The sequence below is a fragment of the Aulostomus chinensis genome, chromosome 11 (assembly GCF_037954235.1).
Source record: "Aulostomus chinensis isolate RoL2024-O1b breed Wild chromosome 11, RoL_Achi_v1.0, whole genome shotgun sequence".
Classification (NCBI taxonomy): Eukaryota; Metazoa; Chordata; class Actinopteri; order Syngnathiformes; family Aulostomidae; genus Aulostomus; species Aulostomus chinensis.
In genome coordinates, this window is record NC_141330.1 from 3797759 (window position 1) to 3812500 (window position 14742).

The following is a 14742-nucleotide window of genomic DNA, read 5'->3' on the forward strand; positions in this document are numbered from 1 at the left end:
AGGGCTCTTTTATTTTATTCCCGTGACAGTAGAGGTCCTAACTTGACATTTGCACTCATGTCTCCACAAAGTAAAACAAGAAAAATGGTGGATATTATCTTGATGATGTCATGAGCTGGTCAAAATGATCCAGATATTCTTCTGGATGCAGGGACACAATGAATTCAGTGTTTGGGTGCATGCGTGTTTGAAGAAAGTGAAGAATAGCAGTAGAGACTTCCAACCATCATCATCGTCGTTGAAGATACAAGGTTAACGGCCTTGAGTTACCTGTTTTTTTCATGCCTTGCAAATAGCACGTACATATACATGATGTTTGAAATAAATCAATTTATTGGGTCTGTTTGACCAAGTCTGAACTTTTAAAATTCATGGAAACACTTTTGCTCGATTGAAGTGTGGTGTTGTGGATTTATTTTGTCTGGGCGTGTATTGGGCCAAAATTGAACTTGGCATCGTGCTAACGTTCCCTAAGTCCCACTGCGGTATTTCAACCACAAGTTGAACAGCTTTCAGTGTATTTAACAATTTAAGGAGTTATCTTTTTTAATCTTTATTTGATAAGTTAAATAAATTTTAGTCTCACAACCTGTTACAAAGGAGTACACTGCCACCTACCGATGCGGAGGTTGACGTAGTCCCATAAAGAAATCATCCCAGTGTTGAAGAACTGGGAAAGAAATGGTGATTAAATTAAATGACCTGATCTAAAACTATCGCTTGACTGCAATTGAGGATGTAAACCCGCTGATTCTTTCCCTTACTGGCTTTAGTGTTCACCAGTTTGTCATTTTTATCAGTATAAATAAATGCAGTTTGGTGAATTCATTTTTTTAGTTAATGGTTCAAAACACAGTGTGCTAAAACACAAAGTTTTGGGGGATTTTTCAGGCTTAATGGCAGAGGTTTGCAGTCTCCGTTTTCCACCATGATTCATGTTTCACAGTCATTTATTCCGTCATTAATACTGATTAGAGCAGCTTAAGTTTGATCTGTTTTATTAGCTGATTTTGACGCTGTGTTTTAAAGAGAATTCCCATGTCAAATTCTGGTTTCAAAACATAAAGTGTTAGTTTTGAGACTCAAATTACCAAACTAACAAACTCGAGCCAGTTGAAGCAAGAATGTGGGGTTATTTTTGTTGAGGTACACTAATGAGTTAATTAAGAAGCTATCATTTTCAATTTTTATAATCATAGTTTTTTTATGTCATTTTTACATTTTAATATCTTACAAGGTTTCTGAGAGCTCCTGGAAGTTAGTATTTACGGCTCTGTGTGGCTTAAATCATAAATTTGTGGTTGTGTTTTGCATAGACAAACATTTTGCTACCTCAAACTCTTATAAAAGTCACATTTAACCTTCACATACTTGCTGTCAGTGACTAGTGAGATGTTTTCATTCAGTTACTGTACAAGACTTCATTCACTATGTCAACAAATCAGCGGTGGCATGATTGTATACAGTAGACCACACAATATAACCATGCTGTTCATTGAAACTACATTTGGATTCTCTTTATTTGTCTTTAACTTGCTCCAATTACTTTGTAACACAAGAACAGGCTAAAGGCACTTTTTTTTCCCCTCCAAAGTTTCATGTTGCATGTCTTTAAATCGATTGTGAGACTTTCCCTCAGCGCCTCTCGGTATGAAATAGATGGCATTGCTGCAGAGACGGAGCCCACCTGGAGTCAGAAGCTGTTGACAGAACTCAAACATGACCATTTTTGGCTGAACTAGGTCAATTATTGACACTGCTAACAGAGTGACAATTATAGATGCCATCTGTGCATTTCTGCCACAGCTTGCTATAACTCTGAGTTGCTGTGAGAGTGTCGTCAAGCCTGTGTGTCAGGGTTAAAGCTCAGGTTAGCTGCCACAGGCTAATTTTCCTCTTTGCCTTATATTTTTCACTGTTGCTGTGGTGACAGATGATCAGGCCTCTAGGGCTGAACCCTCGCTGATGGCTGGAATGTGTCTTTGTGTTTGGGCACGTCGGCTGGGTCACTCTTGTGTTTTCTTTCAAAACAGGAGAAAAAAAGAGCATAAATTTGCCTTTTTATCCTTCAAACTATGCAAAGGTATGTGCGGCGCCTAGATGGAATGGACAAACACTCTGCCTTTGCACCAGCATCCTCCTTAGATAAGTACAAATTTAAGATTCTACATTACTTAAGAATTCACTGCAAGTACTCTATTTAACTGCTAGTTCAGTCAACAGATTCAGATTTTCTGTACAATAATTAAGTCATATTATTATTGTGTTTCATTTTAAATTAGACCACACAAGAATACATGGTGGCTGATATTATTCCCGCTTTGCCCAGGTAGTAATAGAATTAGAAAACTCTCCCTGCAGGTAAATTGCATTACAGGAAAAATAAATGCACAGTAATTGAAGTTAGCAGTAGACTGTAGAAGTTGTTAAAAATTGATTAGCTTCAGCAGAAAGAGGATGAATTTATGACATATTTACATTATTATAACACACATTAATATTGGATGTTCAAACTGAAGCCAAACTTTAAAGGCAAGATTTTTAATTGTAATTGTGTGTTTTATTCAGGTGTTGATCGTTTTCATTTTGAAGCCGCATTCGTTAATTTTTTGGTCAATTGGAAGAAACGGAACATGCTGTAAACACACTAACATTTTACCACCTTATAATTATCACCTTGTAAAGTTGTTAGTAACAAATTGGGTTTATTTACGGATGTAGCAGACGCAGAGCAACATTAGCATTGTTTGTCGATCATTGCTGTGTATCAACAGGATCTCACCAGAGCTTTGCAGGGGATGTACCATGGGCTGAGGTAGAAATTACTGTATTAACCTAGTGAAAACAGCATAATTTGGGCTTTGGTTTAGCTTGGTGGGGGTCTACCCTTAGCTTTTACCTCTTTTTTGTTTCAAATTGTTCACCAGATTGTCACTACATTTGTCTGCTTGCAGGTTTCCGCTGATGGAAATGCAGAGAGATGTGCCAAGTTGCATTACATTAAAGTAAAAAGAAGTTTGGGTTGAGAGATTAAAAAGTTCCAGGGAGTTGAGGTGGAGACAGGTGATGTCTCACATTGTACTTGCATTTGACACATTGCTCACATGAAATACTGTTTAGTGCATCTTTTACACCCTGTATATCTTTCTCAAAAAATATGAATATTTTATTGAGTTTTCTTTGTTTTGTGGAACAATTATCCCTGTGGCGGTGTGGAGTATGCAAGGCCTACCCTGGTGACATGTCAGATTTCATCTCCTATCATTCATCAAACCCAACATGACCCCATCAAACAAACTCACATCTGATTTTGTCACACCTCATCTCGCGGCAGCGGACTAATCCTGTACATCAGCCGTGCTGTGTTTTGATATGCACTGTGGATCGATGAATGGTGGATTTGGCTGAGCGAGAGGTGAAGCGTGTTTGTGGGTTGACGTCAGGAGATGGCACGGGTGGATGATCCCTGCAGAAGGACATGCTTTGTTAAAGCTGGGAGTAGGACATGCCTCCACATGAGACATGGCATGTGTTCTTTTTCCAACAGATGGCAGCGCTCCTGCCACTGGAGGGAAAAGACAGAGTGAGAGAAGGGGCGACGGTCTGTGGCTTTTCCATCCTCCCTTCTCGTCTTTATGACTTTTGCCTTTTATTTACCCCTTACCACTGCCTAGGGACTGAAACGTGGCAAACCTTGCTTTTATTTGTCTCAAGTTGGGGGTTTGATACTGGATCTGTCAGTGCTTCGGAGCCATTCTGGCAGAGAGCCCCTCTGTTGTTAAATGTCCAGCGATTTAAAGAAAAAAAAGTCGTCCCTCTGGTTCTCATTACAGCTTTGTAAAATGGCTTCTTTAATTCCAATGTTTTGGAAGGCTGCAACATTATTTTTTTTTTAATGTCTTTTCTTTTTGGTCTTTTATCCCACCGTGTTGAAACCAATCTCATGCTGTTTCCAATTCGTGGTTTGTAAAGCACTCTGTTGGCTTGGCGCACACACATGACAATAAATATGAAGTATTTACTTTTGTTTTTCCTGGAGATTTGTGGGCCAGACCTCTCTTGCCATTGATTAATCTCATAAGACAGACTGCGCTCGCTGCAGTCGCTCCACATCGGCAATTTGCGGGGACAATTTTAGGACGAGAACATCTGTTTTGGAGAGATAAACATCAATGCAGCATCACGCAGATGTTTGTGGTAGAACTAGCCAAATCGTTAAGTACAAGATGCTGTACCAAGCAGCACAAGTACTTTATGACAAGTACAGGAAAGGTCCTACATTTAAATATACGTGTATTACCAAATGTAGTCGATAAAATAAAACCATGAGCAGCAATTTGCATGTTCAAAGGTTTTTCACGAGCAACAGAATTAAACGGCTGAATCAAAATTAAAGCCACAGAGAGTAATGAGCCAGTTTTAGGCTTTCCAAAGATTCTTCAGCTACTTGCTTCTGTCAAAGTCACAGAGCCGGCGGTCAAAGTCCTGCTAATTCAATATTAGTGGGTACGTTCAGGAGATGGGCCGCAATCAGGATTGTTCAAAAAGCATCTTGAGTTATGAGTGTATATGTAATAGGCCACGCCCACTTGCACTCATTGGCATGAGTCTTCAGATTTTGGCCAACATCCAGAGCATGCACGCACATTTTGATGAAAGACTATTGGATGTCTTCTTGTTCCTTCATTTACAGTGTAGTGATGTTTCATGTCTGCAGCCACCTCTGTCGTCTTGTTCGGCAACCACCATTTTTAAGAGACATACCAAGCTTCACAATTCAAATGTCGTGTTTATACACGCTGTTCATGTCTGAGAACAAACGCGTAAAAATACCTGTCAATCACAGATCTTATCTAAGATATTTTAACAAAAAAATGAGTTTGACATGCATCCCTGCGCCACTGTAACGTGACTGGAAAAATCATCAATGCTAATTATACCATAAGCCTATTATGAAGATACTTTTTTATGGCCACCATATTTTTTCTCTGTGACTGATTATACTAATTTATCATAGAAATGTGTGTCTTAGTCCTAAAAATAGTCCTTGGCTGTAAACCTATTTTGGTGTTAATGAAAGTCCAATTCCAATAACCATCACTGGTTTTTTGTTGTTGTTGTTGATTTTTTGTTAATTAGCTCAACAATACATCATTCTGTACTTTTATGGTCCAAGAGGCTATTTTGACAATCGCATTGAGCTGAATGTCAATCAGACTTTGGGTGTGAGGAGCCGTTCAAAGATTTGATTCTTGGGCTCCAATTACAGCGCCACCATCTGGCCCATTTGGCTCACGTTTCAACATGATGTCTGGTTATTGGGCCAAATTTCATTGTTTTGCTTATTCCAGCTCACTGCAATTAGAGCCACTGTGGCAGAGACATAAAAATAAACAGGCAGAAACACAATTTGGTTCTCTCCACCTTCGGGGTTTTAACAATAAACTTCAAGCACCGATCTTTCTGGATCAAAAGTACCCACTTGATGTGTTTAGCTTGCTAATGAATGACGGATTATCATTCTTATTGAAAATCGTCAAAACTGGATGTGGAATGGAATGTGACCGAATTGAATGGAATAATTAGAATTTTGAAATAAGAAAGAAAAAACTCAACTAAAAGAATAAAAGTTGAAAGGTGTGAGATTTGTGTTTTTGTACTTAACGTTGGTTCACTCTTCTCTAGCAAACAGCAGGCGCTCACACTTCTCATCTGATGAAATGTGATTAAAACTACACAAACACTGAACAGTGGTGTGAGAGCATTAAAGTAGTAGACAGGAGGAAAAATTTTTACTAGGAGTTTGTTAGAAAACTTAAGAGCAGACTTGTAATAATGGAACATTTGAGCTCCCAGGAAGGTGAGTTTCTTCATCCAAAACTGAAAGCATAAAATCCCCAAAGTGGATATTTGGGGAATTTCCATGCTATCTGACCGGAAAATGTTTCACAGTGCAGTTGAGTGTGTGAAGCTGCAGTCAAAACACAAACACACAGAAGACTTCAGCATCTGTCTCTGCTTATAGTTCAGCATGTTTCCTTTGCTCTTCCTCCTGCAGGTAACACATGTCAAAATGGCCTCCTGCCCGCCCTGGTGCGTCCCACCCTGCCTGCCGTCCAGACCTCACTAGGCTTGAAGCAGTTTCTACCGTTTCCGTTGGATACCGCATCAGCTGTCAGCCTCTTCCCAGGATTCAACACGGTGAGTCTCATGTGTATCTGTGGTGTCATGCGATCTCATCTTGTTTGTCCCTTTAAAACGTGTGAGTTAACAGGAGACAGGTGTCCATTTAAATTGTCTCCGATCTTTAGAATCCCATTTATCTTTGTCCAGTACAGCCACACCTGCATAGTGGGTTTATCATACCTCTGATTAGCAGCTCTTCATGTTTGTCCTTCAGTAAAGTTTCAGAATGGAAGAAATATGTTAAATACTTGTATCTGTAAGTGAAATATATGATTTGGTACACACGCGTTCCAGTGGGCACAGAGCTGAATGTGCACCGGGAAAATGTCAGCATACCTCTGTTATTGATTGCGTTGCATTCTCGGTGAAAGCACAGGTGGAAAAATGTATGGTTATTCTTGCGATAGCGCACTTCCCTCCCTGAGACTTCATCGGTGGATTTATAAATCTTTAGACTTTAAGACCAAAACTCATAAAAAAATAGAGCAGGTGATTTCTCTTGGTGGAATTTGGCTGCCAAGCAGAACTCATCTCCTTGTTAAGTATCTGTTCTGTTTTAACTCAAACTGAAATATTGAATATCTGTTTGCTTCCCTCTGTATTTTATGAAAGTGTAAAAATCAGTTTTAAATGCAGGTGCTGGTGCATTGAACGTCAGAGAGAACAGATGTAGGACATTGCCAATTATCCTAATTCCAAGCTGTCTCAGTGGCTGCTCTTCCCTCTCTGCCATGCACAACCACATGCTTCCTCCGTCACATGTGGAGTCGCCAGCCGCTACGTTTCACCTGACAGTGAGGAGTTTAAGCTCCCCAGAACAGGAACCCTGACTGGCCAAGGCGCAAGTGCAGCAACCAGGACACTGTAGACATGACCACTTTTGTGTTGCCCAACCCAGCTCGAGGGAGTTTGGAGATTTGACTAGCTCTTAAAGTTACACGGGTTTCATAAATCTTTGTTCACAAAGGATCACACAGTAGTGTAGTTATTTTGTAGTATAAAGCTGTCTTCCTGTGATAGAAGGTAAAAGAACACCACTGACAACTTTCTTGATGGAAAACTCTTCTCCCAACTGGTTTCAGTCTCTATGTCGGTTCAGTGAGCTGAGTGGTTGAAGTTAGCTTGTGATATTTGTCATGTTATTTGTCTGTAGGCAAGTTGACGATTCAACACAAATGGAGAATATAGGTTTCATATGGTACCAGCTGAAGTCTATTTAGCTTTTTCGAGTTCCCCATGGGCAAAAGTTGTGGTTATGTAATTCTTTACACTGTCTCAATGGTGTTTTTTCAAAAAGAAACACAAGTTTTCATTGTATTTTCTGTGTGTGATTTACGTCAGAATTCCATTATTGTTGTTCAGTGTTGGCAATGAAAGCTCATTCCAAGTTTATTCAGGTGGAAACGCATGGCTCGGGTATCATTACATGATGGTACAAGTGTGATAACTGGTGATTGCGTGCGTGTTTGGGGGGTATTTAAGGCTATAATTCCATAAATCAGTTCCTGGTCTCATACGCATTATGGAGACTGACGGGATGCTCAGACACCGTGCAACATGCTGTGACTGAAACATTTCCCAAATGGTGTGGTGAAGATGACATTGTTATTATTGTATCGGTGGTTTTGGGCTTGTGAATAAAACAGAACTCCAGTTCGTCTAAGGACAAAACTGTGTATTTTTCATGCACGTGTTTTACATCTTTGAGATGTTCTTAGCTATTTCTCCAGTATTGATAACAACCCTCTAGAATGCAGCACCAACATGCAGCTACACAGAACTTATTGGATTTGCGAGCGGTGAGGCGCTGCCTTTTAAATGGAGCACTCACCCCATGTGCACTTACTGTACTAGGACTCATGTGTACACTCACGTAGATCAATTGATTTTCTTTTTGAAAGTAATTATGAGGAACTATGTGGTCTCGCGTGGTTTGAACCAGCGAGGTCATCAAAAAAATATGATGACGCTCAGAAAACAGGGAAACCAGGACATATAACAGCCTAAAAAAAGCTCAAAAGTTCTTTCCCTGCATCCTCCTGAATTACGTGGATAGCTTGATTTTAAAATGTGCTGGAACAAGAGTATGAAATATGGAACGCAGATGGATTAGAGTGAGAAAAAAAACGTGTGTATGACAGGAAAAAACTCAGAGAAAAGCTCAGATAACCAGTGACTGATTGTGTCTGCAGTGAGTGTTTCATGAGAAAGTGCAGGAGTCCCCCTTTAGATGCTGTCTAATCTGCATTTGTCTGCTGATAATCACTAATAAGGTCCAAATGGTGGAAGGCTGAAGCAGTACCACAAGTGTTTTTTTTGCATTTCAAGTACTCAAGTTTTGAGCTCACGGACATTTTTCCCTTCTGCATTTCTTTTTTTTATGACTCCAGAATGCAGAAAGAGCCAGCAACATATATTTAGCTTGAAGCTAATGGGGACTTACGGCAAACAGCGAGACTATCCGAAAATGTCCGTTTACAAACCCACACGCACAACATTCAGTATAATCTGTGTTTTCCTCATCCAGCTGTGTACTTAATAATCCACAAAAGCTAAAAAACAAACTCTAACACCTAAGGTCTGGTGTTCGTTCAGAGTAGTGAGCAGTTTGCACACTGAGAAGCGACTCCGTTCTGTTCGTGGCTGGATGAAGGCAGTGTGGATTAAAGCAGGTGACGTGTTAGAGAGTGTGTAAACAGACATTTGGGCAGTGTTGCTGTTGTTTTCCCTCAGCGGCCATTAGCTTCCAGCTAAATGTACGTGGTTGGCTCTTTCTGCAGTCTGAAGTCACAAAGATGCAGGGAGGAAAACATCTTTGTGAGCTCAAGACACCAACTTGTGAGTAGTTGAAAGGCAAAATACTCTTTTGGTAGAAGTGTGGCTTTAAGACACCTGACAGACACAAAAGCACACCTTTCCCGCTCTGCTTTTCCCTTTTTGTCTCGCTTATTCTCCTCACTTTTCTCTGCACTCCTGATTTTCTAATCACCAGCTGAATATGTTGCAGTCGTAAAAGTAGCAGCTGATAGAAGATTTATAAAGGAATTCATACCCAAGTCACTGCTCCACATCCTTAGCGCTGCCTTCACAAGCCCCTTTCGCTATGCTCTCAACACCAGAGCCAGTTGGGCTTCAAGGGTGTGATAAAGGTGCCTGTTTGCCAGCTCGCAGGTCTGATCGGGTTTTGTTGGGTGTCACACAGTGGGTGGCTGGCTGGCTGGCTGGGTGAGCAAAGATCTTTTACAAATCCCATAAACAGCGTCTGAAGAAGTACAAAAATATGCAAAAGTACCAGAGCAGGAAAAAAAAACATTTTGCAAGTTCTGCATTCAAGTTTTTAAGAAGCTGAAGTAAAAATAGTGAGGAGCTTTGATCTCCAGGGACTGTCACATCCGCTGAAGGAAGGCAAAAAATGAGGACGGAGAGACTGAAAGAAATAAGATATGAGGATGAGATGAGACAAACTAATTATATAAGGAGGGTTGGAAAACAAAGATAATGATATTGGTGACATGTCACACACTTATCCCCCCTTACAAAAGTGGTTTAAAGTCAAATACTCCCCTCTGAAATCTGTGGTTAAGTTTCTGAAGTATGTCAATAACTTTAAATTCCACGTCCCTATATGAACGATGACTTCACTCAAGCGCTTTATTCGATGCAGATCTCAGAAGGGCTCGCAGACACCAAACAGCTGTTTTACTGAGTGCAGCAGATTTTGTGATTTACAGATCACGCTGAAGCTAGTTTCCATCTGTACTCCCACTGAAAGCATACGCTTCTATCTGCCGAGATGAGGTCATATTTGCTTACGTGACTCTGGCGCCTGATAAAGATTTATGCTCTGCTCATACAGAAAACAAAAACAAACGCATGATCCTATAGATGCTAGTTCTTCTTGAACACACTGCAGCAGTAACAACACGCTTCATCCAGGCAGAATTTACATTATCAGATGCATTTTTCATGTGGTACAAAGACAAATAAGCGTATATGTCGGCACACCTGCATGGAACAGGATTAATACCAAAGTCTCTTGTTGAGCCTTTGCACAATCTTGTTCTTGGCTGAGTGACTGACACAATGAGGAAGTCCTTAGCCAGAGGGGAAGAAAGGATGTTTGTTATCCCACTGCATTCTCTCCCTCTCTCTGTCTTTCTCTCTCCTTCTTTCTTTTTCTCCCAGTGGGGTGCCTTGGTACATAAAAATGTAACAGAAAAATGTGGCTTCAAGACCTCATGCATGTAACAACGTGCGTGCAGAGGCACAGGGGTAAAAAAGGTCTTTTAAAGGAAGACGACAAACATGATGTTGCAGAGCTGAGCGGTGTAGAGAACATCTTTTTTTCATTCCTGGGTCTACTTCTATTTTTTTATGCTTCAGGATGATCTCAAGATTTATCTATTTTATATTCTCTCTTGTCCGTTCATTTATCTGCCAGCCGTAAGTGTGACATAGTACTGCGCTGGGGTGAAAGTAGATTGGAATTCTTGTCGGCACTACCGCCTCAACCCTCACTGCTTCATATATTGTTCTCCTCCTGCCCTCAGCGTCATGCATCCCTGAATTTGCGTTCAGTTTTTTTAACACATGTATGGTGAATAAATGAGAAACACTTAACATCATGAATAGTAAATGATGTCTTTGAAATGTAATAAAATATCGGGCAGAGCATTTTGTAGGCATTTTCCTCACAGAATCACAGTTAGCCATGTTTAAAATGATAAACTGACTTGAATTAATCAGAAGTTGGACAGTTTGATGTCCGTCTTCAAATATTTTGAAAATTTGAAGTATGATATGGAAATATTCAAGTGTTTTTTTCACTCTTTTTTTCTAAAATATTTGAATTTTTGTGAAATAATTGATGCGTTGTTGCACACCGTAAAGCACATGGGTAACATGTAGGAATTGACTGTGAACCTGTTTAAAAGTACAAAAATGAAAAGACTGTCTCATGCTCTTTGTGGGTTCAGGGAGAAAAGACGTAGCAGATCCACAGATTCAGCCACATCGCTTGATTGACCTTCACCCATCAGAGGGAAGACAAACACACTGGAACAGTTTGGAGGAGACTTCTAAGAAAACTAACTGTCGTGTATGTTGACAGTACGCGAGCAGATGCGTCTTCTTGTTAGCGATGTGATCGCCGTGTACTCACATGGGTTTCAGCAGGGAACTTCTGTCCTCTCTTCCTGCTACTTAATCTTCTAGTAATGGACCCCACTGACTCATGAGACATTTAAAAATGTTAGCTACAAATTTGTCTGCTGTCTTTGCCATATTTCTTTGTCTACCTGCAGAAAAAGAAGGTTTTGTTGTAATTGTACGGATTACAAAAAAAAACCAAACCCCAAAATTTCTATCTACCTGGAGGTCAGGGGAGGGAGTAAACACACTGTCATGCTGCGTTTTTGTCTGCAGTGTGACCAGGTTTAATCTGCATTGAATCCAGTTGCAGTAGACTTGAGTATTATTTGCCCGTTTGACGTTGAAGTACACACAAAACCTAATTTATGGAAATATTTTGCAACCTTTTTCTACCGGTAACTTGGCAGTCTCAAGTCCAACCAGTCTGTGTTCAAGCCGCCCTCCGACATTGACTATTAGGCGTTATTAGCACAAAGCTTTCCACACTATTGTTTGTTTACCCTGTTATCATTTGGGAGGTCCAACACGACACACTGGAATAAACAAAAATCACACAAAGGCAGCTCATCTACTTGCAAAAGAAAAGGATCGGCTTTTTCAGTGGGTTTACTATGGTTTAAAAACATGCATGTACAAAAGAGGCCGAGCCCTGGGCCTTCTTACTGCTGCTAACCACTCAGCCGCACACAGAGAAAATCTGTTTTAATGTATTTCAAAAAACACTGCATTTATGTTTTTGTTACATGGATCTTGGCTGAGGTCTAAACTCCCCAAATGAATTTTTAGTTTTTACCATGCCTTTAAAAATCCCTGCTTGTATTTGCGTGTTGTGGGAAATGTTCAACATCAGTGAGCAAGGCTGCTTCATGAGCACATTGGTGTTATAGGATTTCTGGAACGGCTTGAAATTAATATTTTTTTTCTCTATGACAGCAGCAAGGCCTCATACCAAACATTCCCATCTTTTAATTTTGTCCAGCAGTCTATCAGCTGAATTTCAAGATGGATGAAAATATCACTCAGTATATGCAATATAGAAAAACATAACCATAGATTTAATCTAAGCCTCTTTAGACTTGAGGGGCTTTTTTAACTGTGTCACGAAACTTGAGATTCTTAGCAACAGCTTTGCTTGCCCTGAAGATAACTACATCTGTGACGTATCTAGATGAAATAAAACAAAACGTATCTTCCCCAAACAGAACCTCTGGCTTGTCTGTTTCAAGCTCCCTCATCTGCTTACCAATGATTCTGGAAGAGGTTCTGCTTGTTTCACTGCGGGGCAAAAATAAGGATTTAGGACAACCACAATAAAGTGGAGAGCCAAGATGAAAAACGAGTCACGATTCGTTGCGTCCTCTCGTCCCTGTTGGGGAAAGGAATGAAAGATTTTCTCAACCATTAAAGGACAAATTGAATCCTGTAACTGAAGTAAAGTCATGGAACTTATCACCAAAATTGGAGTAACAAGGTTTTTAAACCACCCTGGCTTATTATAGGTGTCAGGATGTGTTGCTGCTGACCTGCTGTGAGAATGAACATCTTTGACACACGGGTGGAGTGAGGATGGCACGTAGCTGCTGTGCTGCATGGAGGCCAGATCACAGCAAAAGGAACAGCAAGTGAGCCGTGAAGAACTTTTTTGGGATGGCTGTCCAACTTTAAAATGATTCAATCACAGAGACGTTACTGAAATTGCTACCTTGAACGAAATGGAGCAAACCAGAGAAGAAAGGAGGGGGAGCTCAGCAGGAACAGGTTTTGGAGTGTAATGAAAGAGAAAAGTGAAGGTGGTGGAGGTGTAGCTTTCAGTTTAACATCGGATGCTGTGTGGAGGCAATGCTCTGTGTGTTTTAGTATGTGTGTGTCTTCGGGTTTCTCTGTCTGTGGCCCTGAAAAAAAAAAAAAAGATCTATCTTGCCTGGAGCCTACATTTGTCTTAGAAAAACAATACAAACTCCATTTCCCCCTGCAGAGTAATCAGGAATGTGATTTATTGATCGTGCGCAGGGATCTGCACGCCGGGAAATTGCTTTGTAGTCCTGCAGCAGCAGTGACACACAGGCCTCAGTCCGCACTCACAGCAGCATCACAGTCCATTTCAGTGTGTGTCCACCCTCCCTACGTCAATATTAGCATCGATGACTCTAATGGAAATGTGCTTTTTGAGAAAACACAGAACACACTGAGTAGGAGGATGTACTTGAAGCATCTAATGTTCTTGATGCAGAGGTGGGAGGGAAGGAGTTATGTTCACTCTGTTACGTGAACATACACGATGTCACTTTTTAGCGTAGTTTTAGTGCTGCATGATTTCATTCTTACCTGACCAGGCTTGTAGGGAGAGAATCAAATCTTTCGCTGCATTTGGTTGAATTCCAGCACCATCAGCACAGCTTTTATCGAGCATCCGGGCTGGCTGGGCCGGAGCCTTCTGTTTTCAGGCTGTCTGTCTGTCTGTCTGTCCCGTTGTTGTTGTTGTGATATGTCAGGAACGGCTTCAGAATGAGACTCAGCAATCAAGTGAAAAGATTTTAGTTCTCAAAGGTCAAAGGTTCATGATAAATGAGCCTAAACGTCCTTTTGATTGCACAGTATTGCTGATATTTTCACAATTGCTTTGGCCAATAGGCAACATTGAATATATATTGAAATGTTTTTATACTGCTGATATTCACTTTATTGTACAGGTACCAGACCCCCCTTTTTAACACAGTTTTTAACTTTACATTTCTGCTCATTCGGGGAAAGTGCTTTTCTGTTGTTAGTGCTCTTATGTGTGTCTTTGTTCTGAGTTGGTTCTTGTTGCACTTGGAGCTCAGAAACAGTCTCTCATTCTGCCTTGAAACGACGGTAAAGTTGAACTGAGTTAAAGACATCTGTATAAAAAAACAGTAAATATGATATTCACAATTTGTAAATCCTGAAGAAGATTGCATTTAAAAAAAAAAAGTAAATTTGAAAAAGTAATGATTTTCTTAATTTCGAACTCATTTGGAAAAGCCCATAAATCATATATTTATTGCATTGATCCTCAGTGTAAACCACTAATGATGAGCAAACAAGAAGAGATTGAACATGATTGGGTTGATAGAAATACTGTGTTTATATCAGCTTGATACTTCAAACTCCAAACAAATGCAAATTTGACGTTTGCGTGCACTGATGCGTTAATATCTTCACGGGGGTGAATGTTGGTATAGTTGTTGCAGATGGACGGGAATGTTTTTTGAGTTAATGTTATTGGAAATTGGCTGATCTAATCTAACCTAATCTGACCCAGCAGATGGACTCATATGTTTTTGCTGAATCTGGTGAGAGATTTATCATTGAAGAAAAACATTCCTCAATGATATCATAATCCTTTCATTCAATTTATTGCCGTGAATAAAACATCCAGCGGGG

General features: G+C 40.2%; 1 protein-coding gene across 2 annotated transcripts in view; it reads left to right on the forward strand.

Moving 5' to 3' along the window:
* The window catches only part of znf385d (zinc finger protein 385D), a 99924-nt gene that overhangs the window by 31347 nt on the left and 53835 nt on the right, over positions 1-14742 (forward strand). For both annotated transcript variants that reach the window (XM_086217782.1, XM_086217781.1), the window contains exon 2: positions 6059-6201. Coding sequence is in view for 1 of the 2 variants with exons in the window: in XM_086217781.1 (XP_086073907.1) it covers positions 6059-6201 (143 nt within the window). In the remaining variant the exon portion in view is untranslated. The remainder of the gene's footprint in view (positions 1-6058; positions 6202-14742) is intronic.